General features: G+C 47.6%; 1 protein-coding gene across 4 annotated transcripts in view; it reads right to left on the bottom strand.

The window, feature by feature from the left end:
• Vps8 (vacuolar protein sorting 8) overlaps positions 1 to 27,888 on the bottom strand; it is a 962,017-nt gene that overhangs the window by 584,419 nt on the left and 349,710 nt on the right. For all 4 annotated transcript variants that reach the window (XM_070531351.1, XM_070531354.1, XM_070531353.1 and 1 more), the window contains one exon: positions 18,003 to 18,343. In XM_070531351.1, coding sequence (XP_070387452.1) covers positions 18,003 to 18,343 — 341 coding nt within the window. The remainder of the gene's footprint in view (positions 1 to 18,002; positions 18,344 to 27,888) is intronic.

Here is a 27,888-nt window from a genome sequence, read left to right as displayed (position 1 = left end):
GAACAATGCAGCAGGCTTTACTCGCGTTATGCAACTCACACTCTTGCGAACTGCCCTCTACTGCATTGCCCAGCTCACGCTGTGCATCGGCACACAGCCCGTCGGTATCAATCGCTGTCTCACGAGCACAGTCCGAATGATTAACAACGGAATCATCCCTATCTAGGCTATCTAGACTGGCGGAGAGCCGCACCGATCCCTGAACAATACAGTTGTTCTCTCGTGAACTACGGAGCTCGCCATCCCGAGAACTACTCTCAACTGCATCGTCCAGTTCGCACTTCACTTCTGCATGCAGATCTGGCTCTACATGGGTGCTCGCGTCTGTCGGGTCAGCAGTACCCTTTTCTACACTAGCAACCTCGCTAACATTACAAGCGATGCACACGAGCGGTAACTGTGCCAATTTGTTCGCAGCTGGCCTAGCTGTCTCTACAGTCATCTGTTGGCACAGCACCTCGTCGCTCTCTTTGTGGCCTTTAACGGCCTCTGTTGCCACTAAGGCATCGTTAGCAGCTAGCCTTTTCCCTTCACTTATGAATCTGCAGCCAATCTCACAGGCACTACTCTTCTCGTCGGCTTTTGGCGAAAATCCGCTCGATGCTGCCTCATTCTTTCGCTCTGTACTACCTACAGAATTCTCAGACAGCCGTTGTCTCTGTGCCATTAACTGATCACAATACTGTATCTCTTTTAACAATGCTGCCTTTTCTCTCTCGTACTTTTGCTCACGCTCACGCTTACGTTCTTGATACTCACGTTCGCGTTCATTCTCACGTTCGTGACGCTCACGCCTAAGAGTAAGTTCTTGAAGCTCACCCTTCTGTTTATTCTCGCGTTCTTCACGCTTACGCTCACTCTCACGTTCACGATGCTCACGCACACGTTCACGACGCTCACACTCTCGTGGCTCCTGTATCACCTCCCAAGCAAGCTCAATGCTTTTGTCATCATTGCCACTATCGTTAATCGCCTTTATGATAGCTGGCGTTTTCATCAGTTCATCCGCCTCAACTCCCAAATCGTCGCACACCAACAACAAGTCTAACCTCGTCAACCTTCTAAGATCCATGGCAGCTGCCCCGACAGGTGGTTAGAACTGTTTTCCTTAATTAATTTGTGCAAACACACAATGCAACAAACTCCCGATTCCCAGAACTATCAAAATGAACACACAACATTTGAGTCTGGCGAATCAAAAGGAAAAAAACCACGCGCTCACTTACGGTTGCAGCACCCTGCCATCCGGTTCATTTGTCCGCTGTTCACGGTTTCTCCGGACTCCCTGGGTCGAAGGCTCGCTCTTCTTCGGCACTCCCAGTTTCTTCGGACCTCTTTCGACGAAGGCTCTCTCTTCTTCACTCTTCCCGGTTGCTTAGGATCTCTCTCGACGAAGGTTGATCCGTAGCGCTGCCACCAGCTGTTGCATTCGGAGGCGATCTCACCGCTGACAACCAGTTGTAGGGGTTGAGGACGGACTTCGGGATGAAAAAAACTTGGGAGGGTTTATTTTTCATTATATACAGAGAGGTGAGAGTCAAGTAACAGTGGTACAGTCATTACGGGCTGGCAGCAACTCGGACGCTGCGGCCCGCCGCAAGAAGTTCGAGAGAGGTGAATCAGGGACTGCTCTGGAATCTCTGGAATGCTTCTTTTAAACCCTTCGAGGTCTGGAAGTCACGTCATGTTCGGCCAATGGGAGAGTCCGCTCAGATGACGCCATTTTCGGCCAATGGTAGGCGCCCGTGCGGCGGTGTCACACCCGGCGGCTCCCTGCGGTCTTGCCTTGCTGACTTGCAATGCGCTCTTCAAAGGCGACCACTGTGACGCTGCCACGCCTTCCCGGTACATCACAGCCGTCCGGCTGTCACGGCGCATTACCGCCGTCAGGCCGTCCCGGCACAATACCGCCGTCTTGGTTTGGGACCCACTTTACTTCCAACAGTGCCGGGCTATCCCCTCGCTTTCTGGAAGAGTCAAGCAGTGAATAGCTACCGGCGGCGTACGAAGTGGGGGCCTTCAACTTGTTTGCTCGAGCGCTCCTCTGGAATGTGCTTTCTGCGTTTCTGCGCTTCTCAAATTAGTTGTGCTGCAATTCGATGTGGTCTGGGGAACTCGAAGTAGGCGCAGGAAACAGCCCCATATCTAACAATGCGCGCTGCAGCACTCTCGACAGCAGGAACCGGGCCGTCAGATGGCGAGCGCATGCACACGGCCACGGGCTCGCATGGTCTCCAAATTTATGAACGCGGCTGTACAGTTGGATAGGCGATTTTTGATTATATTAAGCATATAACCACGAATGCCCATCTCTGAGAGGCATCTCAAAATTCCGTAGCGCTAGGTTGTGTCATATGCTTTTTCGATCTCAAGGAACATGGCCAGAAAGAACTGTATGCGGACGAAAGCATCACGAATGCATGCATCAATGTGTATGAGGTGGTCGGTTATAGAACGGCCTTCTCTAAAACCGCACTGATATGAGTCAAGTAATTTGTTTGATTTAGGAAGATGTAATAGCCGAGGATTGATCATCTTTTCGAATAACTTGTAGAGGCAGCTTGTTAGTGCTATAGGCCGGTCACTTGCGACTAAGGATCGATCTTTTCCTTGTTTCAAGAGAGGTACCACAACAGCTTCTTTCTATGAATCGAGAATGTACTCTGTTGCCCAGATGGTGTTGAAAAGGAACACTAGTACTACTTTGGTGTCAGGATGAAGATGGTTAATCATTGTGTACATGACTCCGTCAGGTTCTGGGACAGACTTCATACAGGTGTTCGAGGAAGCTTTGAGCTCGGCAATGCTAAATGGTAGGCTATAGGGTTCACTGGGGCTACATTTATGGTTCAGCGCCTTATTTTCTGCTATTGATTTGTTCATGAGAAACACCTCTGAATAATTTGCCAAACTGGACACGCGCTAGAAATGTTCTCTAAGTGCGTTAGCCTGATCTTCAAAGCTGTTGCCTTGATCATCCACCAATGGCAACACGTAAGGTTGCCGTCTCAATAATTTTTATAGTCTGTTCCACTTTGCTTCCTGCGTGTAGGAGTTCATACTCGAGATGAATTTTTCCCAGCTCTCTTTTCTGGCTTTACATCACGCTCGCCTGCCTTGCAACTTCACATCCTTAAAATTGAGGAGACTTTCTGTGGTGTGGGGTCTGAAGTGGGATATCTCTCACCGTACTCTTGGGACAAAGGAACGACAACACAGTAGTGCAAACAATCACAAGGGCATTTATTGCACCTTTCATACATCAATGCCTGCTAGCCGAGTTGCTATCCACAAAACATGCCGATGGGCCTGCGACAAATCTAGAAGTCCGACTCACCGCGTCCTCGCGAGCGAATATGTTCGCCCCATGCTGGATCCCAACGCCTGGTCGTTCGCGTGTATGGTCACGCGAATCGTGGCGCGTTCGAAGGCGGCCACGCGAGGCGGTCTCGCAGATGCATTGGTCGCCGCGCGCACGGAATGTCCGCGCTGTGCGGCGACCCGCTGGGAAAGCGTTGCTGCCACACGTGCAGCACGACCGTCCCGCTTCCTGTCTCGAACCCAAGAGAGAGCGCCTTGTCTTTCCCGAACCCAAGTAACCGCGCAGCGGCGCGATGCTCGCGCCATCTCTCGCACCACGCTTGTACCACTCCGACGCCACGTGCGCGGCGAAGCCGCACTACAGGAGACGCGCTATGCGGGAAAAACATCAGGGGAGGCGGGAGGGTCGCGCATCCCCACAGTGGTTGGGGACTTTCGTAGCAAGCCTTCCTTTGCTTCTTATGAGCAATCCTACAATCTTCATTCCACCAGGAAGCGCACCTCTTCTTTGGAGCCCCATTTGTTCACGATATGCACTGAAACGCAGCGTCAATTATAAAAGCGGTAAAAAAGGTGACAGCATAGTTAACATTAAAATCATTAAGACCATTTTGAGGCATACATGCGATTTGGTGAAAATTTTCCCAATCGGCGGATTTTAGTTTCCATCATGGGATCTCTGTAAAGAGATCATGCTCTGATGTTTTAAGACAGATGGGAAAATGATCACTGCCATAGAGATTTTTAATTACGTCCCATTCTAGGCTGGGCAGAGGTGCGGCAGAGCAGATAGCTAGGTCTGTTGCAGAGTAACTGTTGTGTGTTATGCTATAAAATGTCGGCTCTTTTTTTATTCGGTAGGCATGCACCCAAGTTCAAGAGGAACTTCTCTATTATGCGACCGCTCACGTAACACTGTGGGTCACCCCAGAGCTGAAGTCACCGAGTAGGATAAATGGCTCAGGAAGCTGGTTTATGAGAGATGGTAAATCTAAGCTGTTGAGTTTATACTCGGGAGGGATATACACGGAGCAGATTATTATAAGCTTCTGAAGTACAATTGCAAAAATGGCCAATGCCTCGAGAAGGGTTTGAAGCATCAACTGCTGGCTAGCAATCGAGTTTACAGTGATGATGCCAATGCCGCCTGCCGAGGCAAGGGAGTTCTCCCAATATTTACCAGTATGGTCTATAAAGTCAGGAAGCTTGTGTTGATTGACTTTAGATGTGTTTCTTAGATACAGAGTACTTTATTTATGGTTATATTTGGCTAGCAGTTCCTTCATGTCATCAAGATTACAAAGTAGACCTCTAGCATTCCATTGAAGGATCTGCATTGCCATAACAACAAAAATAGAGAAGTATACTTTGCATGCAAAGACTTGTACATTTATGTCAAGGTTTTCTTTCCGAGACCTGTTATTCTCCATTTTTCTTTCATGACACGCTCAAAAGAGCTGTGCCACTCCTTCGACACCAATGGTGCCGAGGTGCTTGGAATTGTACCCATTGCATAGGCACTGGATGAGCACGCTGAGCCAAAAGACATGTTTTTGGCCTCCCCTCACGAGGGGAGGCCCTTTGGACCATTGAGCCACTGGGCTGCTGGCCCTTCAAAGATGGTAGAGCGGCATCTGCCGAGTCCACCTTGGCGGTGGGAGGGGGAGCCGCCGGCTCAACATGTGAGATTCAAGTGGCCGCCATCGACTGTTGTGACACTGGGCCCTTGTGTGCCACATCGCAAGAAGAAGACAAGTCCACTTCTCGAAACGTTGGCTCCTGCTTTCACCTTTTTCTCATTTTGCTCAACATCGGTGTAAGTAGTGCAGTGCACTACTGAGAAGCTCTTTCATGCTTCCTTGAAAGAGATGTTTTTTTTTTTCTGATTTTCAGTGTTATTATTATTATTTATTTTTTTTTCGTGCAGGGCAAGAACGAGAGTGGGAAGGGTGCCCACCGTCGCAGTTTGCGCAGTGAGGTGTGTTGTCACAATCATCAGCGGGGCACTCATGGTCACCACATGACGGATGGACGGACGGACAGATGGATGGATGTTATGAGCGTCCCCTTTGGAACGGGGCTGGTGGTTGCACCACCAAGCTCTAGCTATTACACTGCCTAATGTCCTACCTAGGTAAAAAAAGGGAAAAGGAAAAAAAAAAAAAACCCTGACAAATTCCCATAACCAAATTTTCTGACCCCCTATTGTGAACTTTGTTTTTGTACGTCTCTGTTTTTGTCACTTCCCTACTTTTCTCCCACCAATCTTCCAACCGCCTCTTGCACAGGTGAGCTGCCCTCCCCTCGGCAGGTCAGAGATCTGTGGCCATAACTCTAGCACTTGAAACATCTCCGTAGGTTTGGTATGTATGGCTTGACGCATACTTTGATGCATCCTGTTTCAAGGTACTCGGGATGTCTTCTTCAGCTAAATGTCAAAACCAGGTACTTGGTAGGTATTTCTTGGTGATCACAGCGTATTTTGATTCTTTGCACATCCAACCATTGTGCTCTTTTCATCCCTCTAGCAATTCTACTTCATTAAGGTCGATCAAGTCGTCATATGAGACTAACCCATGGGCAGTGTTCATGGACTTATGCTGCATGACTGTGATTGGAATGTCTTCGATTTCTCAAGAGTGGCCAATTCGTCATGTTGGTTTTTGCAGCAGATTTTGAGAAGCAGATCTCCACTTGCCATTTTTGTTGCTTTGTAGCCTAGGCCAAGCTTTTCTGCAAGGCATTTGGACATAAAGAATGCGGAAATTACTCAAGCTGGTTTGTCTTGTTGTTCATTGTGCAGTAAATGGAAGCGAGGAAAGTTTTCTTTGGGTTGACTTAGGAACTGAAACGTGACATCGGTGCGCCCTCTATTGAGAGGGTGATCAGAAAGGGAGGAAAGGGAGCACCCATTACTTATTTTCTTGTTATTCAGCAGCGATGATAGCCACTCCCCACCGAGCCCAACAAAGGGGTGCTGCAAGGTTTGAGTAACACTTGCAGATGTCAGCTATACATCACTGCTTTAACATGATATAATAAACCCAAGGTTGGATGTACTATACCAGGTTAACCCTTGCTGCCTGGAAGATTGGAAGTAAAACAAAGTAAAGAGATGGCAGGATTAATGTAAAATGAGAGAAAAAGACGAAGGCTGGATGAACAGAGAGACAGGAAAAGGCAACTGCTTTTGTTTGGTGAAAATAAAACACTGACTGACTGACTGACTGACTGACTGACTGACTAACTACCGATTTCCTCTGGGTCGGTCAGTCTGGGCGTGCTGTCTGTGGAGCAGAGGCCAAAAAGATGTGTTGCCTCCGCCACGGAGCCGTAAAAGTCCAAACACCAAGCTTTGGCTCAACCCCCAGGATCCCATTTTCCCTGGACCCGACTAAGCCATGTACAGTTAAATGCACGAGAGAGCCAACCCTTGTATGTTAGAGTCCGCGGTGTTGCAACACACCAAACGCCTGCTAACGCAGACACCCCTGAGGGGCATTTTATGTCAACAAATTCCGATTCGCTCCTGATTTACAACACCTTTGTCATTGGGTCACACGCCATCGAACAGAACTTACACTGGAGTGAAATCCAACATAAACTGCGACAAGAATAGAGCTCCAACGTTGTACGGTGATAGCTCGGTGTCATGATGCTTCCCTCAACCCTTCGTCATCAAATGCTTAAATTTGGTGCACATTCTGAACAATGAAACATGGTCGCTGTTCTCCAGATCCTGCGGCATCAGCTATGCTAACAGCTGACCAGACCCCATCCAACTTCGCCATCACAGCCGCTCGCACTTTCTTTCCTGCTTTCGACATTCCCTTGGCCACATTTACTATTCAAGCGTGCCTCCCAACCAATGCTGGTATGCCACCTACATGCAAAAATATTGACACCCTTATCATGGCTGAATTTCTAGCTGCCACAGACCAAGCGAACCAGCACACTGCACCAGGACCTTACAGCATCCCTTATGGACTACAAGAACACGGAAGGTATTGTTCTCAAGTTGCTTCTGCAGGCTATCAACGAAGCATGGACTACTGCCATCATCATAGATACGTGGCACCAAGTGGAGGTGGTTGCTATTCAAAAGCTAGGCAAAATTACAAACAATACAGTGAAATCACAATATAATGAACTTCAGAAGATCATGGCAAATTGTTTGTCATTCTGAAAGGTCATTATAGTGAACGCCCCCAAATTAACCGCTCCACCCATCAACCCATAAGTTCATCTGTTGTCACCGTATGAGCTATCCACGAAATTGTTGTTGCTGGCGCTCGGCCCATGCTGTTGCTATTTTTTAGAGATTCCGCCACCATACACCACCGAAGTGCTACACAGTAAAAAAGAGAAGCGGATGCAGAGAAAACTACTGACAAAGAGGAAGTTTCATGTCAGCTGCAAAGCACAAGGTTTTTTCCGTTTGTTTGTTTTTAACATTTCTTGCCATGGACAATGCTACTCACTCACTCGAGACGTACACCTGAACTATTCCAAAGTGTAAGGGCATGTAAACGGCACAGTACAGAAGTGTGACTGTGTAGCATCCCCGTGAACACGGAGGTTACATTTCTCTGCGTGCGTAGCTAGTACTGCCGCAGAAAGAAGCATGAAAGAAGGAAGAGGCATGCGCAGAGAGAAGGATGAAAGAAGGAAGAGATGCACCTCCACTGGTAGGCGACACTTGTCTGGGCAGAGCATGTGCTCGCAAAACCTGATGCGTCGTCACCTCCGCATTAGAAAAGCCCCCTCTCGCATTTTTTTCCTCTGGCGACATCTCAGGTTTTCAGAACCCATGCGCCACAGTGTCCGCTTTCTGCACCCTGTTGTCCGCTAGCCTACTGTACCAGCTGCCGTAAAGGATATAGGGGAATCTATGAATCCCCTCCCCATATTTGTGAATATTGTTACGCGAAGTACGAGTTAGTAGGACGAGCAACTATTTACAGGTTATATTTACAACAACAGTTGCAGCACTCACCGGTTAGAGTCACAGCGCGAGCCCAGTTCGTTCTTCCTTCTCTTTTCTCGAGTCATGGTGCCCACGCGCCTCGTTCAAACAATCAAATATCACACGCATGTAGCATTATTAATTCATAGTACTCAGGAGTTAACATAACAAGGAAATTGAATAATGATCGTTATTCTGAAAAGCTTGGTATCCTGAAGTTTGTAGTACTGAAATATTTTTACATTGAAACTACAAGCAGTCAGCCGGGGATGTACGATAAGTTAGTTAATAAGAAGTTGGATGATGATATGTGGTGTTCAATAGCCCAAAGGCCAGGTCTGGCCGAAAAGCGCCATTGCGAAGCTTGTTAATGTGGTGTTCATAATAAAGAAGTTTCATTGTATCCCTCAACGAGGCCTATATCCTTAAGCTTAACTCTGTGCAAACTGTGGAGATGGATTTGCACAAGGCATGCCCTACGAGCAACAGTCATGAAAGGGCACAACGCTCTTCCACTCCGCAAGACACAAAGGCGCAACGACAGGGTTCGTCAAATCTGAGACACGGCACAGAGAAGGCTCCAGAGTCAGATCACCAACAAACATAGGTTTATTATTATTAACCCAAGATACAGCACAGTGCGACAGTAACGGTGCTTACGGGCAAAGGCTCACTGCAAGACCGATCGAGTATGCACACCTGCTGAGCTAGAGCTAACCGGGTAGCGGTTAACTAAGAGCAACAACAAGAAGTTGCAGGAGGAAGGGTCTTACATGACCAATCTGTTGCAGACCTGTGAGCATCTGCTGCGGCGATGAAGCACTCAGCGGAAGAGAGCTCAGATGGAGAGGGCGCTTGGGGGCCATCACTTGGGAGACCAATCAGGGCACATTCCGGTGACGTTAGCTCGTGCGGTGACTCCATGCCGGGAGGGAGAGGCACGGTTTGCACAGGAAATTAACTCTGGTGAGCTAGCTGCATCCGCCACGTTGCCACTGGGGCAGCAATTCCCAGAGATTAAGCCAAGCACAACGCACAATTCTGGGGCACGAGGTGCAGGAAGGCAGGTCGATCCCAACAAAATTGATGGAGTGAATTCTTGCGACCCGTCTCACGTGGTGGCTCAAGTGGTACTGCTGGCACTACCCTGCCAAAATTGGATAACGTCCCAACTTGGGAACCGAAGATGGGCTTGGGCACCTTTCCTCCATGGTTCTTGTGGGAGGCTCCTCGGATTCAAACCATACTGGCTATTGATATCTATAAAGTTTACAACCACGTCATCCATGAAGCAATAGTGGAAATCTTCCACTGACTTCACCTCCCAAGAAGCAGAAGCACGTTCGTCAATGCCTACCTTCATGCTCGAACCTTTTCTGTAAGCCTGGCTGGGCACGCAGAATTGTTCACCTCACACCATGGTATTCCACAAGGCTCCGTCTTTGCCCCAATGCTGTTCAACTACACTCTTCTTTCATTGGCTTGGCAAGTGGCAGTATTACCTGCCATTTACTTCATCACATATGCAAATGAGATTCCTGTGTGGACTGTCTACCCTGATCCCTCCCGCCAAGAGCAGGCACGTCAAACGGCTTGAGACATTGCTAATGTCTGGTGTGGCCATATAGGATTAGAAATATAAAAAAAAACAGCATACAGTGGAACCCCGATTATACATCCCCCGGTTTTACGACGACCCAGGTTTTACGACAGATTAGCGCAGTCTCGGCGAAGTCCCCATAGAAGCAATGCATTAAAAACCCCAGTTATCCAACACAATTTAACGCCTGACCTGCGTTATATGGCGACCCTCGCGAAGCGCGGGATGGAATGGCAGACGAAAGAAAAGTGCCGCGGGTCTCTTTCCTCAGTCCGTCTCTCCGCATGCGGAGCGCTTTACACCACTCGACCGGTTCACTCCGGCACAGCTTTCTTGCCCGCCTCGTCTCATCGCCTCTCGTCGCGTTGGGGAAGTGTTTCTCCCCCCCACCAGAAGCCACCCACAACGCCCGCTGTGCTGAAATTTCGCCTTTTCTTCTCCACAATCACTTCTCCCTCTCTTCTCGGCAGCATCACCTCTCGTCGTGTTGGGGAAGCGTTTCTCTCCTTCCAGTTTCCAAGCAGCAGATCGCCGACAAGGTAGCACGAAGAGGCCTAGATTTATTGCACGTGTTCTTTGTCATGATCCTAGTGACCAGTGTTCAGCGGAGGTTTTGAGTTCTGTCGACAGTTCTGTCGCTCGGCGATAAGCTGAATATTATCGAGGAAGTGGAAAAGCAACATGAAGCCACGAAAGCCAGCATTGCCCGCAACCTTAAGATACTCGAATCTTCGCTTAAGACGATCCTGGCAAACAAAACGCGATATTGATATTGCAGTGATATTGCAGAATGCCAACAAGTTCGGGCTCAAGCGAAAAGCAGCAAAAGAAGCACAGCATGAGAAGTTAGAAAAAGTTCTCGTCAAGTGGCTGCATCAAACATGGAGCTCTGCGATCAACACTGACGACGCCATTCTAAAAGAAAAGGTGGACCTTGTGGCATTGCGTCTGGGCATCAACGACTTTCAGGCATCCAACGGGTGGCTGGATCACTTTAAAAAACGAAACAGGATTGTGTACTGCTGCTCCTGCGGAGAAAGCACTTCCGTGGACGTTTCGACGGTGACCGAGTGGATGGAGTCGCTGCCAGAGATGATTGCTGCATACAAGCCCTGCGACGTTTTCAGCGCCAAGGAGAGCAGTATTTTTTACCATATGCAGCCCGAGCAAACCCTTGCGTTTAAGGGTCACAGCTGTCATGGTGGCAAGCATACTAAAGAGCATGTGACGGCACTATTCTGTGCTGACGAGGACAGTACCAAGAGGCTGCCCGTGCTCGTTGTTGGAAAGTTTCCAAAGCCACAGCGCTTTATGAACTTGAAGACGCTGCGATGCAGCTACAACTTCAACAAAAAGGCATGGATGACATCTTCGCTCTTCAGCAATTTTTTGCAGCAGCTGGATGACAAAATGGGTACTAAGGCTAGGAAAATACTGGTTTTCGTGGACAATGCACCGTGCCACCCACTCGATATGTCCAGCCTGAGGAACATAAAGTTTTTTTTTTTTCTTTTTTTTGCCCAACTGCACAAGTGGGATGCAGCCACTGGATGCCGGCATCATTAAGTGCATCAAGCAAAGGTACCGGAAGCGGTTAGTGCAGCGTCAGCTGGCGGCTATGGAGCGCAGCGAGTCAGAAGAAAAGATCACTGATCTCGACGCCATGCATTTTATTGCCAGTTCTTGGAACGCAGTCTCGCGAAGCACAATCGCTAACTCGTTCAAGCACTGTGGCTTTAAGCGAGAGACTGCCTCCTCTGCTGGGGACGCAACAACCTCGATGCCGCTTACTTCGCCGACGATAATTTCAAGGGTTTAAACCTCACCACGACCTTCGCCGAGTACGTGGAGGCCGAAGACAACATTGCTATCTCCGGCGAGGTGTCGCTGGATGATGCCATCGAGGAGGCTTTGCCTAGTGTCGACACCACTGCGGCATCGGACGAGGACAACAACGACGCCACAGTTGCCGTGCCTGTGCCTACCACGTTTGCTGAAGTGCTACGGCAAATAGACAACATCCGGAACTCCATCTGTTCACGCGACGCCACGGAGGACCTCCTTTTGGACGTTGCCCAACTTGAGTGAAAGCTCTTGGTTCACGGAACAAACAAGGTCCAAAAGAAACTTACCGACTTTGTTTAAAGTTCACGCCGGCTGGCGGGAATCGTGACAGTGGGCAGTGGAGTGCTGCGAAGGTTCGTTTGAATAAAGCATGATTGGTACCTGTACTGCAGCATTAATTCTTATTACATTTATTTTTTGGGTAATTTGGGTTTCCAAGCCCTGCAGAGTATGTTAGTAGTTTACATTGAAGTTGCTCGTAAATCTGTCACGCGAAATAAGCAGTATCTTTATAGGCATAATTTGTGTTCGGATTTTATGACGCCCGCATTTTACGACGCTTTTTCGCGGTCCCGAGAAAGTCGCATAATCAGGGTTGCACTGTATACGGCTGTAGCAATACAGCCGCCGTTTGCTTTCAAACCAGCCCATTCACTAGCTGAACTCTTGACGTGCTAGGCCTTCAAATTGCTCAGATTGGTTCTGCTTCCCCATGGGTCAAGAACACAAAGCAATGTGCTACAGGACATACACATGATCCGTTGGATTGCTAGAAAATTGGGCGCAGCACAGACCAACATAATGAGCCACCTAGTCAAGTCAGAACTCCAGCCACACCTTATGTACCAATTGAAGTTCCACCATCTCTCGAAGGACGAATAGGAATGTTTTGAGACCACTGATTGGAAGGCCATCACAGGACTGCCGCACATGACTTGGGTTCCAACTTCACAGGTAGAGGCCCAAATCAACATGATTGATGAACTTCCAACGCTCAAGCTTTCAACAGTTTGCACCTAGGTGTGCTGGCTCGAATCAAGGGATATGAATCTCTTACCCCTGCTACTACAACCATTGTTCCTCAAGGCATAGAATAGCCAACAACAACTGAACAACAAGCCACTTGGCTGTCTCCATCAACCAGTCCCTCACCAAGCAACAGCACCTGTCACCTGCATTAGCCACACTAATGACACAAAATACATTCTTGTAATTGATTAATGGAGTTCTATGGCGCAAGGGAAAGGGGAGGCCAAACAGCACCAAAAAATAGTACGACGTAGTCAATGACGTGGTAAATGGTAAATGGCGTAAGTATGGTGGCCTAAAGACATTCGCTGTAAACTGCGTAAAATATACATGCAAATAAAAATATGGCAACGATACAAAGGGTGTACACGGTGGTCCTTTATGAAAGGGAACACGGGAGCGCATGGCCGCTTAGAGCACTAGCAAGTGGCAGCAAGAAGAAGCACATAGGCTTGTGGTGCCATCTGTCGGCAGCCAGAATAAGCAGACACGGGCGATAGGTAAGCGCCTGCTGGACACACTCCCATGCCACAGGATGTGCAAACAGCGGGGTCTGCCCTGCAGCATCTGCTGCTAGCAAACCCCGCATAGCGCACTGGAAATGTGAAAGTGCCAACACATGCCCACTAGCTTATAGGTACTTCCAGTGTATTTTAATGCATAATCCTTCTTTTGCGAGTATCCCAAGAAAATCTGTCCATCACGCAAAAAGTGTAGTGCCTTGTATCTGCACAAAAATGTGTAATTTGCGAAGTTAGGACATTTAATCGTTATAATAATGTAAATGTAGATGATTGGTAGCTTTATAAGTGATAAAAACCAACTGACGCTCGAAAAAAAGATTGATCAAGGAGAATACCCACAGCGGGTACATAAGGCTCCATAGAAGATGCACGAGGAAGTTTATAGTCGGGGTGGGTGACCCCCCCCCCCCCCCCCCCCAAATTCGGGGGCTGGTCAACTTAAGATTGGGGGTAGGCCATTTTGTAATTTGGGGGTGTGCCAACTGAAATTTGAGGGTGTGCCAACTTAACTTTCAGGTTGGGTGAACTTCAAATGTGGCAGTGCGACAAGTTATATTTGGGGGTGGCCCACCTAAATTTGGGGGTGAGCCAACTGAAAATGTGGCCATCGCCACACTTAAATTTGGGGATTGGCGGACCTAAATTTGGGGGTGAGCTAACCTAAATTTGGGGTGAGCCATCCTCAATTTGAGGATGAACCAACTTGAATTTTGTTGGTGGTCCAACTGAAATTTAGGAGTATGCTTATGCGTTCTTAGACAACTCCAGTGCAGTTTCTGCATACTTTTTCGCAGCAAGCACTCTGGCTCCTTGCTTCCTTTCGTAGCAGGAATAAACCTCGCCTGATCCGGATATCTTCAGGAGAGAGCAATGCACTCAGGTCAAAGTTTGGCTGTGGTAATTAAGCCTCATTAATTCATCAATTATACTTAGTTATCTTTATGATTAACTAGTTATTCAATAATTAAGATTAATTAACGAGAAATCCACCCTTTGTAGCAATTGCTACGATTGAGTGGATGTCAATTTCCTTTAATTAATTACTTAATTAGGTCAAGCTAGTCTGAAGTACCCTTAATTATTCTTGGTTAGACTCCGTTAATTTAACCTGTGTTGCTCTTGATTAGTCTGTAATGGGTGTACTGAACAGTTCCGATGGTAACGTCTGTGCGTAACCGAGAAGGCAGGTGACGCAGAGCAGGAACAGCTGGTTTCCCGAACGGCTCACACTTGTGCTAAGCACTGGCGATCCGGCTGGCCCACTGGTTGCATAGCAGGCACGGAAGAGACGATCTGGCTGGCCTTGTTCTTGTGCTCTTCTTTATCATTACAATTACCCCCGGTGGAAAAGCGGAGCTATCCTGGCGACTTACGACGTGGAGACAAGCGGGTCATAGAATTGTTTCAGGCGACGAGCGTGAGTAACTTCCCGTCCACGGTGGCGCTTGTCGGATGTCAATGTAAGCGGCTCTATGACACAGTTGACCGGAGAGGTGCGTTCGACGATGTGGTATGGTCCATCATACTGCGAGAGAAGTTTTGTCGAAAGTCCAGGCGCGGTAGAAGGCACGGACAACAAGACAAGCGTGCCGGGAGCGAAGTTCGGATTCGTAGCGTCACCATCACGATTGGCTTTTTCTCGTTGTTGGTCAGCAGAGGTGAACTTTCGGGCTAATTGACGGCATTCCTCGGCGTATCAGGCGACGGCTGAAACGGGAGCACACTCTGACGTGTCTGGTGTATAAGGCAAAACCGTATCGATAGTATGGGAAGGATCGCGACCGTAGACAAGAAAGTATGGAGAAAATCCTGTAGAACTTTGTGTAGCCGTATTATATGCGTACGTGACAAATGGGAGGATGATGTCCCAGTTTGTATGCTCCGATGAAACGTACATGGCGAGCATATCACCAAGGGTGCGATTGAAATGCTCTGTAAGCCAGTTAGTTTGAGGATGGTACGCCGTGGTGGTCCGGTGAACAATGCGGCATTGAGAAAGCAGAGCTTCAACCACCTGCGACAGAAACACATGGCCTCTATCACTCAGCGGCTCCCGAGGTGGGCCATGATGAAGAATGAAACGATGGAGCAGAAAGGATGCAACGTCACTGGCGGTCGCTGCAGGTGGAGCAGCGGTTTCAGCATAGCGTGTAAAGTGATCAACTGCGACAATAATCCATCGTTTTCCAGCGAGTGTTAGCGGTAGCGGCCCATACAGGTCAATTCCCACACGGTCGAAGGCACGAGCAGGGCACGGAAGCGGCTGTAATAAACCGTGGGCCGGATGAGGCGGAGATTTGCGGCGTTGGCATTGCGGCACGAGCGGACAAACGTTTGGACAAAAGTAAACATTGCTCGCCAGTAGTAACATTGCCGCAAGCGCTCATACGTCTTCAAAGTGCCTGCGTGTGCACATTGTGGGTCAGTATGGAAAGACACGCACATGTTGGAACGCAAAGTCCTAGGGATAACCAGGAGCCACTTGCAACCATCGGGCTGGTAGTTGCGTCGATACAAGAGGTTTTCCCAGACAGCAAAATGGACAGCCTGGCGACGCAGGGAGCGGGAGACGGGAGATGCAGGCGAGCCAGAAAGGAGATCCAAAAGAGCGGCCACCCAAGGATCCTTGTGCTGTTCTGATGTGAAGGTGTCGATGTCGACCGAGGATACTGCCTTAATGGTGGAGAGGGAGGCCGTGTCGGCTGGCAGCGGAGAGCGGTACAGAGCGTCAGCGTCAGTGTGCTTGCGACCTGAGCGGTATATGACGTGTATGTCGTATTCTTGAATGTGCAGAGCGCAGCGGGCAAGGCGTCCAGGCGGGTCTTTTAAAGAGGGTAACCAACAAAGGGCTTGATGGTCAGTAACCACATTGAAAGGCCTGCCGTATAAATAAGGGCGAAACTTCCTGAGTGCCCAAACGATGGCCAGGCATTCTTTTTCTGTGACGCTATAATTGCGTTCCGCTTTGGTCAGCGCACGACTGCCGTAAGCAACGACGTACTCGGAGTAGCCAGACTTGCGCTGCGCAAGGACAGCGCCAAGGCCGATACCACTGGCATCGGTATGCACTTCAATTGGGGCGGTGGGGTCGTAGTGTCGCAGTATAGGCAGAGACATCAGGAGACGGCGTAAGGTCACTAATTATCTAATTAGGCGAAATGCAAAGAAATAATCAGAGTATCTCCAAGCGATGGCAAATAACATTACCTTTGTTCTGTCCAGCTACATAGCATTTGCCTATTTTTAAAGTTTGGCCTAAGTTAAGTGAAACACCCTTTATACCTATGCATGGAGTGTTATCCTGTTGCGTATTACAGACAGAAGGACGGACAGATGGACAGAGTTTCGAGGGAAGTAGCCTTAGAATGCTTACACACTAATACACGCTGGGAGTACCTAATAACTACCGGGCATATGTTGGCACTTTTACATTTACAGCGCACTTGCTTATCTAGTGCGGTTTGCTAGCAGCCGACGCTGCGCGGCAGGCCTCGCTTGCGCAGCAGTCATGTGGGGGGGTGTTCAACTAATTCCAGCAGGCGCTTGCCTATCGGCCATGACTGGTTATTCTGGGCGCCAATAGATGACGTCAAAAGTGGACGTACTTCGTCTTGCTGGCACTCTAAGCAGCCGCTACAGAGCAGAGGCCATGTGCTCGTACATTCCCTTTCATAAAGGACCACCCTATACAATGATATGTTGTACAAAAATAAAAGATGTGCTACGAAGGGCTGATATACTAAAATGTCACTGCTAGTAGCACTACTGCTTCGTCAGGGCCCCACTAAAGTAAGGGGCTGGAGGTGTGTGCTATGCAAAACAGTATCTTTGCAACAGCGGCCTCTCAAGAGAAGCCAAACTACAAATTCTTTGGGCTGATAACATGAAGCAAGCGGATTTAATTGAAAATTTTCGAGTTGGATAATGATTCCTGACCGAGAAATATTGCTGGATGAAGAGGGATATGTTGTCTGTAAGCTAGAGGAAAGTTTCAACATCTGCTTCCCAGTACTGTAGTAAGACGTTGATGATGGTCAACCTCTCACTACATTTATCATAGACCGGAGGTTCATCACCAGTCAACAAGTAGTTGTGTGTGCCATACACGTGTCCTATTTTCAACCGAGTTAAGGACAGCAGCTTCCCATGATTTGCCTGTTGATGGCCAAATCCCTAACCATGGTTCAAGCAGGTGAAGGTTATTATATGTTTCAGCATCCCTAAGGCGTTGCCAATAGCTTCTTAGTTTCTTCTGCAGGAAAGGTTTCAAATCTATGGTTGCGACAGCCGTGGAAGCATTGCAAGCTTTCTGATATGGACCTAGTGAGTTCATTGGCAAGCATATGGCATATGCCTCTGTGGCCTGGAACCCAGCATATTGTGGTACATTGTTCAGCTGCATAAATAGTCCATAGAAGCGAATATAGTTGAATAATTACAGCATTTGTATGCTTTTAGTGACATCAAAGCCTTAATTAGGCTTAACGAGTCTGTAAATATATTTACCTTCTCTAATTTTAATTGCATAATATGGTTCACGGCCAACACTAGTTGAACTTAAGGAAGTCTACCGTAGTTCCTTAACACCTGTCAAAAATACTTTTTTTTTTTTTATCGTCTCACCAGCTTACTGTTGAAGCACTGGCAAAGCATCCATCATTTTCCTTATGGCGAATCTGACAAAAATGGGGATACAGAATAACAAGTGGACCAGCACCTGAGCTCCAGAGCTAGCCTGACGCAGAGGGGCACCAGGAGTTGGACACGGTCAGGCGGACCCGCAGCCAGAGCTTCAAGCAGCTCCTGGGTGCGAGTGGCCACCTGGCGCTGGCGGCGCACCTTCTTGCCCACCAGGCCGCACACTGCCTTGGCCTCATCTCGATAGAGGCTGCGGGCCAGGTGGAGGGCCTCTGCGTACAGCTGCTGCTGGCACAGGAGCTCCAGTCGTTCCAGCCATGTGCGCAAGCTCAGCACGTGCACCGATGCAAGGCCCAGCAGCAGCACCTGGCTCCCACAGCCGGCCATCGAGTGGTAGCACGCTCGCTCGGCTGCAGCCACCTAAGCCACATTGCAAACTAATGTTTCACACTTGAATCATGAGATAGAGTAGCAGGAAAACGAGTACAGCTGGCAGACAGTATCTTTTCTTTACCTCTGTAGGAGAAGGGAAAACTTTATTTGAAGTGTCATAGGATAAGATATAGTGCAATGGAATAATAATGAAATATAATAATAGCGAACCTGACACAGTGAAACCTCTCTACTATGAACATCACATTAACAAACTTTGCAGAAAAACAAACTTTCAGAAATCCCCTGCTTACTGCTTGAAGTTTCAATGCAAAAATGTTTCAGTAATATGAACTTCAGGATACTGAACTTTTCACAATAACGACCATTACTCAGTTTCCCTGAGCAGTTAACAATGCCTCAGTACTATGAACTAATATTGCAAAATCTGGGGATTCTTAGATTTCCGTGCATCCTTCACGGCAGCTGGAACAGTAGGCTAGCAGACGAAAAGGCCCACAGAGCGGATGTCAGGGCACATGGGTCTGGGACAGTGCCCAAGAAAAAAAGAATGAGGGCAAGCGGAGACGACGACACAACAGGTTTTGTGAGCACATGCTCCATCCAGGAAAGAGTCACCTAACAATGTAGGCGCATCTCTCCTTCTTTCCCCCTTCTTTCTGCGGCCCCATCAGCTATGCGTGCAGTGAAATATAACCTCCATACTTGCGGGTATGCCACACGGTTTTACTTTCCTCTTTCCAGATGTGTCATTTATGTACACTTGCTGTTCGCATAGTTCCGGTGTCCACCTTGAGCAAGACAGTTGCAGTGTCCAGGGCAAGAAATGTGAAAAACAAACAAAATGCAAGAAACATTGCACTTTGGAGGCGACATAGAGCTACCTTTTTGTTGATAGTTTTCTCGGTGTCAGTGCCTGTTTTGTGCGTGTCACTCTTATTATACGGTGCTTCAGTGGTGTGTGGTGACGAAATCTATGGAGAATAGCAACAGCATGCGCTGATAGCCAACAGTGACGTTTTCGTGGATAGCTCATATGGTGACAACTTATGAACTGATGGGTTGATGGCTGGGATGATTAATTTTGGGACTTTCACTATAACGATCTTTCAGAATAATTAACAATTTACCACAATGTCTTGAAGTTCGTTATATTGAGGTTTCACTGTATATTTGATTAGTATCAACTAAGAAAATGAATCGAGCTGACGACCATACATAAACAAAGTGAAAAAATTTGCAGATGGCAGGTATCTTCGGTCTTGGCTAGTAACTAATTTTTTTGAGTTGATTACAGATAAGCTACTGTAGAGAACCCATTATGCTTTGGTGATGTCCACCACAACGTAAGGCTGAGCAAGGCAAAAGATCTGACAGTTTGTCACGTTTTGACCAGTTTCACAAACAATTCCCTGCAACGGGTGTGCTTGAGAAATACAGGGAGGCTGTTCAAGGAATGGTGATAGTTGTTTCGTGTCCAAGGGTGTTGAAAGCTTGCAGCCCCAAGCTTGGAAACGCTGCACAGCATGCCTTGATGCCTTGAGTTACATAAATGATCAATATTGCCACGTGCGTTTACTTCGGCTTCTACGCTGCGCGGCGTCGCTTGACGCGTTTCGATCATGCACGCGAAACGTATAAATACGGGACCACCGCCTGCGCTGGCTCAGTCCGACGAACGCCCCAGACACGCTTGCTGCTTTCGCCGTCACCGCTTTGTTTGTTCACTTGATTTTGGGCACAAGTTCGCCCATTAAACTCTCTTTACGTCTAACGCCGACGCAGTGTCCCTTTCTGTCTGCCTGGGTGCCAGGTAGCTCACCGTCACCTACGTGACATTTTTGGTGGAGGTGCTGGGTAGGGTGACGAGGACCTGAGGCGGCGCGGGGCGTCACCTTCGGTCGCTCGAAAATGGGCTTCAATTTCTCGAGGCCGTTGGCCAGGAAGAGGTCGTGGGGCGTCGAAGTTGTACCCGCGGAGGCCCATCTGACGGTAGGGGCATTCTCGTAGGAGGTGGCCGGCTTCCCCACAGTGAAAACAAAGTGGTCGTCGATCTGGGGTTCTCCAGATGTCAGTCTTTCTCGTGGTGGTTTGCCGAAACATGTTTGAGCGGACGGCCTGCTGCGGACGCGGCGGTGGCGGGTAGGCTTGGCTGCGTTGAGGTGGCCCGTAGGTTTCCCATCGCCAGCTGGTCGGCCTCGCTTGGCTTTGCAGAGCGGTGGCGTAAGTTGAAACGCGTGGCTCCTGGCAAGGTGGCGATATGGTTGGCGCCATTTCGGCAGGATCGAGTGTGCCCAGCGCTTGTTGTACCTTGTCCCTTACAACGTTGGCGAGCGAGGATATTTGTGGTTGCGCACCCGGTAGCAACTTGCGCAGCTCGTCGCACACAATGGCACGGATGGTATCTCGAAGGGCCACTGCGGAGGTACTTCGGGAGTCGTCGCAGTGGCCCTTCAAGATACCATCCGTGCCATCGTGCGCAATGGCCCATTTGGCACGTACGTTTATTTCGGCTTCAGCGATTCGAGAGAAATCTCGGACAAAACGCCTGTAATACGCACAGAGCCCCAAAAATCTACGGACAGCTTTCTTTTCACTAGGTATCGGGAAACATTCGATGGCTGCCGTCTTTTTGCGGTCCGGACGCACGCCTTTGCGATTAACTACGTGCCGAGGAAGCTCGCCAGCTAGCCCGAATGCGTATTAAAGAGCAGCAAAACGTCGACGCCCGACTCTACAACCTACGACGACGAGATGAAGAGTACGCACTTGGTGACCGCGTTATGCTGTGGACACCGATTCATCGCCGCGGGCTTAGTGAGAAGCTCCTGCGCCGTTACTTCAGGCCCTACAAGATCACTGGACGACTTGGACCGCTGGTGTACGAGGTTGTGCCCGATGGAGTGACGCAGTCACAGCGACGTCGCGCACGACCCGAGATGGTGCACGTCGCGCGCCTCAAGAAGTTTTTTGAGTGTTAGCGGACTAACAGACATGCTTTTTTTTCGTTATTCTTGGTTGATTGCATGCTTACAAGTTTCTTGTTTTCTTTAGCATCGGGGCGATGCTTCTTCCCGGGGGGGGGGGGGGGGGGGATGCCATGTGCGTTTATTTCGGCTTCTGCGCCGCGTGGCGTCGCTGCGGCGGAGGGGGCGTCGCTTTACGCGTTTTGATCATGCAAGTGAAACGTATAAATACGGGACCACCGCCTGTGCTGGCTCAGTCCGACGAACGCCCCAGACGCGCTTGCTGCTTTCGCCGTCACCACGTTGTTCACTTGATTTCGGGCACAAGTTCACCCATTAAACTCTCTTTACGTCTAACGCCGACGCAGTGTCCCTTTTTGTCTGCCTGCGTGCCAGGTAGCTCACCGTCACCTACGTGACAATATATAGGTGATGGAACTATTTCCAATGAATCGGCTATGGTAGGTTTTCCACATGGCATGGCAGCCACAGAATGGTGGTGCAAAAAATATGTATGCAGTAAAGATGTATGCACAATTTCCTCCTTGAACTCACGGGCAACTTTAAAGTGTTAAAATAAATGTCCATCATTTCATCCTTGAACTTTGAAGTGCTTTCCAGTTCTAAAATGTTGAGCAGCGAAGTTTACAAATTGGAAAAGGAAACTGTACTTGAAAACCTCTGTAAACACTGCACTGTTTGTTACACGTGTGCAACAAGCAGTCATAACAATATTTTAGGGAGCTACATGTGGAGATATTTTTTAGGTTCGGGCAGTCAACTTCAGGAGCCCAAGGACCAATCACAGCCCTTTGTCATCACAGCCAATGTCTTCACACAAATTGTCAAATATGCAAGGAGTTCCTTACAGCAGAGCAGCTGAATTTCTCAATCCAATGCCACCCAAGCCACCCGCAGAGTAGCAGACAAACAGGTCATAAAAGCAATGGCTAGGCGAGAGTTGGCACAGGGAGCTCCCATAAAAGCCGCTTGTCTGTGCAGGTCTGGAGTTCTAGCAAGTAATGGGCTGATTCTGGTAATAACGCGGGCATTCGGACCACTGACAAGCGCGAAAGGCATGAGAACTAATACTATAAAAGGCATCCCTAGAAAGCTGTAGCCACAAACTGTCTAGGCCAAAGGCAAGCGTATGTGCACGTAGCATGGCATTGGCAAACTTGGACCATATTCTTAGATCATAATTTTCAAGGATACGCTCACTTTCGCAATATTTCGCGTGACTATCCCCAGAGGCATCAATGGGTGGCAGCGCTTCTACACTGCAATAAGATTCATGCATGGCACTCCATCAAAAATGCCATTGCTCGTAGACACCGAAGCATCTTGCGCTAGTCACACGATATTCAAGGTATCCACGGCAGAGACGATTCGAGAATACAGCACACCTTTTTGTTCGTTCATGGAACAAAGTCACTTATTTTCTGGCGAATCAAAAATTTCAGACAATTATTTTCGTTGCAATTTGCAGAGTTGTACTATTAAAACGTATGGGGGAAGCCTCATATGTATAATATAAAAAAAAATTATATAAACAGGTTATTTTAAAATTTGTGCACTTCAATCACTACAAAAAAAAGAACAGAAAAAAATACCAGTTTGTTTACTGTTTTATGTTCACTATGATGTTTTGCATGAGAAATACATTCAATCTGTTCTGTGAGCATATAAGGGGTTCCAGCAAGTACAGATGCGAGCACAAGTAAAAAGAAACGGACATGACAATGCTGGTTGTCCTGTCCCAGCATTGTCCTGTCCGTTTCTTTTTACTTGTGCTTGCGTCCATACTTACTGGAACCCCTTATACGTTCACCCTCACCAACTGGCCCAGCAAACCACGCTACTAAACTGTTCTGTGAGGCATGTGATATTGGCTGTGCCATATTATTTTATTGCACAACACTGTGCACGGTAGCCACCTCTTATTAAACGTCTAAAAAAATTAATAGCACACTGTATATGATCAGGCACATAGCGTTTTACTGTACTTTCTTACTGCTTTAAAAAAATTGTCACTCTATAACAATATTGCACAAAAGCTACTGCACTGAAATAATATACTAGTACATACTTAAAAAACACCATATTATACAACAAAAACAACAACAATAATAATAATCATCATCATCAATCAAACATTTATTGTAGTGACCAGAGCCTTTGTGCTGGTGTACTTAAAAAGCAATGTGCGAGATAATATGTAAAGCAACATGAGATAGAGAAAGAAATGGGGAAAAAGAAAATGAAGCGCAAAGGGGACTTAATCATACAACAGGATTATCTATACATGCACAAAACAAAGGAAATTAACTCTGAAACGAACCAGCACTGCTCAATTACATGGTCTCATACACTCTGATCACATACATACTAGAACCATGGTCAAGTCTATCCTGACATGTCATGATATTGAGTTTGCTTAAATAATGAAATGTGTTTGTTTTGTCATACTTTATGTAATTTTGCATTGTGTAATAGAGATTTCTTTTTTCTTCACCTGATGTACACATTCGTGTTACCTTAGTTGTGTGAATGTTGACAATGTGCAGCGGTGGCGTAGAGGTAGAACATCCGCCTCGCATGCAAGAGGACCGTGGTTCGAATCCAGGTGCCACGCAATTTTCTACCGGATTAAAAAAATACGCGTGTTGATAAAATTGCATAAACAGGCCTGGAGTGTGGCCTGATCCCGGTGACCAGAACCGGTAACGCACTCCCTCACCAGAGCAGGATTGGCCACCTTGGCGCAGTACTTGGCCACAATCTCTCATATGAATACAACAATCAAACCCCGGCCCTCAGTCCCCAGAAGCTGCAAAGCAATTGACCACGGTGGCGGTCAGACCTGTGACGCAGCGGAGGGTGCTAGGAATCCCTGGATCAGGACAGGCCGCCATTGGAATCTCAACGTGGCAACGTTTAACATTAGAACATTATCTCATCATCATCATAGTGAGGCAAGTCTAGCGGTGCTATTGGAGGAATTAGAGGGTAGTAAATGGGATATAATAGGGCTCAGTTAAGTTAAGCGGCGGCCAAAAGAAGCATATACAGTGCTAAAAAGCAGGCACGTCCTGTGCTACCAGGGCTTAGCGGAGAGAAGAGAACTAGGAGTCGGATTCCTGATTAATAAGAATACAGCTGGTAACATACAGGAATTCTATAGCATCAACGAGAGGGTGGCAGGAGTTGTTGTGAAACTTAATAAGAGGTACAAATGGAAGGTCGTACAGGTCTACACGCCTACATTCAGTCATGATGACCAGCAAGTCGAAAGCTTCCATGAAGACGTGGAATCAGCGATTGGTAAAGTCAAAACAAAATACACAATACTGATGGGCGACCTTAATGCCAGGGCAGGCAAGAAGCAGGCTGGAGACAAGTAAGTGGGGGAATATGGCATAGGTTATAGGAATAGCGGGGAAGGGTTATTAGTAGAGTTTGCAGAACGGAATAAGTTGTGGATAATGAATACCTTTTTCCGCAAGCGGGATAACCGAAAGTGGACGTGGAGGAGCCCAAATGGTGATACTAGAAATAAAATAGATCTCATACTCTGCGCTAACCCTGGCATCATACAAGATGTGGACGTGCTCGGCAAGGTGCACTGCAGTGACCATAGGATGGTAAGAACTCGAATTAGCCTAGACCTGTGGAGAGGACAGAAGAAACTGGTACATAGGAAGCCGATCAATGAGTTAGCAGTAAGAGGAAAAATAGAGGAATTTCGGATCAAGCTAAAGAACAGGTATTCAGCTTTAACTTGGGAAGAGGACATTAGTGTTGAAGCAATGAACGACAATCTTACGGGCATCATTAAGGAGTGTGCAATAGAAGTCGGTGGTTGGTGGTAACTCCGTTAGACAGGATACCAGTAGGCTATCGCAGGAGACGAAAGATCTGATCAATAAACGCCAGTGTATGAAAGCCTCTAACCCTACAGCTAGAATAGAACTAGCAGAACATTCGAAGTTAATCAACAAGCGTAAGACAGCTGACATAAGGAAGTATAATGTGGATAGAATTGAACATGCTCTCAGGAATGGAGGAAGCCCAAAAGCAGTGAAGAAACTAGGAATTGGCAAGAATCAGATGTATGCATTAAGAGACAAATCCGGCAATATCATTACTAATATGGATGAGATAGTTCACATGGCTGAGCTCTATAGAGATTTATACAGTACCAGTGGCACCCGCAACAATAATGGAAGGGAGAATAGTATAGAGGAATTTGAAATCCAACAAGTACCGCCAGAAGAAGAAAGCCTTGGGAGCTATGCAAAGGGGAAAGGCAGCTGGGGAGGATCAGATAATAGCAGATTTGTTGAAGGATGGTGGGCAGATTGTTCTAGAAAAACTGGCCACCCTGTAAACGCAATGCCTCATGACCTTGAGCGTACCAAAACCTTGGAAGAACGCTAACATAATCATAATCCATAAGAAAGGGGATGCCAAAGTCTTGAAAAATTATAGACCGATCAGCTTACTGTCCGTTGCCTACAAAATATTTACTAAGGTAATCGCAAATAGAATCAGGAACACCTTAGACTTCTGCCAAGCAAAGGACCAGGCAGGATTCTGTAAAGGCTACTCAACAATAGACCATATTCCCACTATCAATCAGGTGATAGAGAAATGTGCGGAATATAACCAACCCTTATATATGGCTTTCATTGATTACGAGAAAGCGTCCGATTCTGTCGAAACCTCAGCAGTCATGGAGGCATTACGGAATCAGGGTGTAGACGAGCCGTATGTAAAAATACTGAAAGATATCTATTGCAGCTCCACAGCCACCGTAGTCCTCCATAAAGAAAGTAAAAAAATCCCAATAAAGAAAGGCGTCATGCAGGGAGATACGATCTCTCCAATGCTATTTACAGCGTGTTCACAGGAGGCATTCAGAGACCTGGATTGGGAAGAATTGGGGATAAGAGTTAATGGAGAATACCTTTGTAACTTGCGATTCCCTGATGATATTGCCTTGCTTAGTAACTCAGGGGACCAATTGCAATGCATGCTCACTGACCTGGAGAGGCAAAGCAGAAGGGTGGGTCTAGAAATTAATCTGCAGAAAGCTAAAGTAGTGTTTAACAGTCTCAGAAGAGAGCAGCAGTTTACGATAGGCAGCGAGATACTGGAAGTGGTAAGGGAATACCTCTACTTAGGACAGGTAGTGACCGCGGATCCGGATCACGAGACTGAAATAATCAGAAGAATAAGAAGGGGCTGGGGTGCATTTGGCAGGCATTCTCAGATCATGAACAGCAGGTTGCCATTATCCCTCAAGAGAAAAGTGTATAACAGCTGTGTCTTACCAGTACTTGCGTACGGGGCAGAAACCTGGTGGCTTACGAAAAGGGTTCTACTTAAGTTGAGGACGACGCAATGAGCTATGGAAAGAAGAATGATAGGTGTAATGTTAAGGGATAAGAAAAGAGCAGATTGGGTGAGGGGACAAACTCGAGTTAATGACATCTTAGTTGAAACCAAGAAAAAGACATGGGCATGGGCAGGACATGTAATGAGGCGGGAAGATAACCGATGGTCATTAAGGGTTACGGACTGGATTCCAAGGGACGAGAAGCGTAGCAGGGGAGGCAGAAGGTTAGATGGGTGGATGAGATTAAGATGCAGGGACGACATGGCCACAATTAGTACATGACCGGGGTAGTTGGAGAAGTATTGGAGAGGCCTTTCCCTTGCTGTGGGCGTAACCAGATTGATGATGATGACGACGATGACAATGTACCATGACTTGTGCCATAGTCATTGATTTTTTGTCTTTTTTTATGCTCTTTTTCTCTGCAGTGAAAGATAATTACAGTGAAAGCCAGCTATATCGAACTTGGAAAAAATGGCTATCAGTTCGATATTCGATATAATTATTCGATATAAGCATGCTATTATTCGATATAAGCATGCTAAAGAATTGGATGTCATAAAAGCACATACCATTAATAAAATCACTTTATTGATGAAACTAGCTTTAACAGGGTGTCTACCAAGTTGACATTTCCAAATTCCCTGAGTTTTCCAGGTTTTCCCTGAGTGCCCTTGCAAAATTCCCTGAGTTATACAGAACTATGTTTTTTTAGACGGGCTGAAACCATATTAGGGTGGCTAGAATTGGGAGGTGTGAAGACTGCGGCGCCGCCGCCATTGCATAGGGAGGCCCCGCTGCGCGTTCCTCCCTCTGGGGGAAAATTTGGCGCTTCCGTCGGGGGCGCGGGTAAGGTGGCTAGCGCAGGGGCGCCGTGAGCTTGTCAGTCTCGTAGGCCACGGTGCAGTGCAAAGTACTTATCGTGGTCTGCGTAGTGCAGCTGTGTTTTTCTCGCGTTTCCGAAGTTATTCTTCAAAGTAGGTAGTGTGAGCTGCTGTTCCCTTGACACCCTGTCACCCTGTGAAGAATGCCGTCAACAGGAAAGAAAAAAACGCAAAGGTGGTGTTTTGCGCCAGGTTGCGACACTGGCTACAAGTCGTGCAGTCAAAAAGTGTCTCTTTTCCGCGTGCCTGCCTGCAAAGATCAAATGGAAAAGTGGGCACTTGCCATACCAAGGGCCGACAAGCCACTACAAGAGAATTCTG

Source organism: Dermacentor albipictus, chromosome 1 (genome assembly GCF_038994185.2).
Source record: "Dermacentor albipictus isolate Rhodes 1998 colony chromosome 1, USDA_Dalb.pri_finalv2, whole genome shotgun sequence".
Taxonomy (NCBI): domain Eukaryota; kingdom Metazoa; phylum Arthropoda; class Arachnida; order Ixodida; family Ixodidae; genus Dermacentor; species Dermacentor albipictus.
Note: the sequence above shows the minus strand (reverse complement) of the source record. Positions and strands in the feature narration are given on the sequence as shown.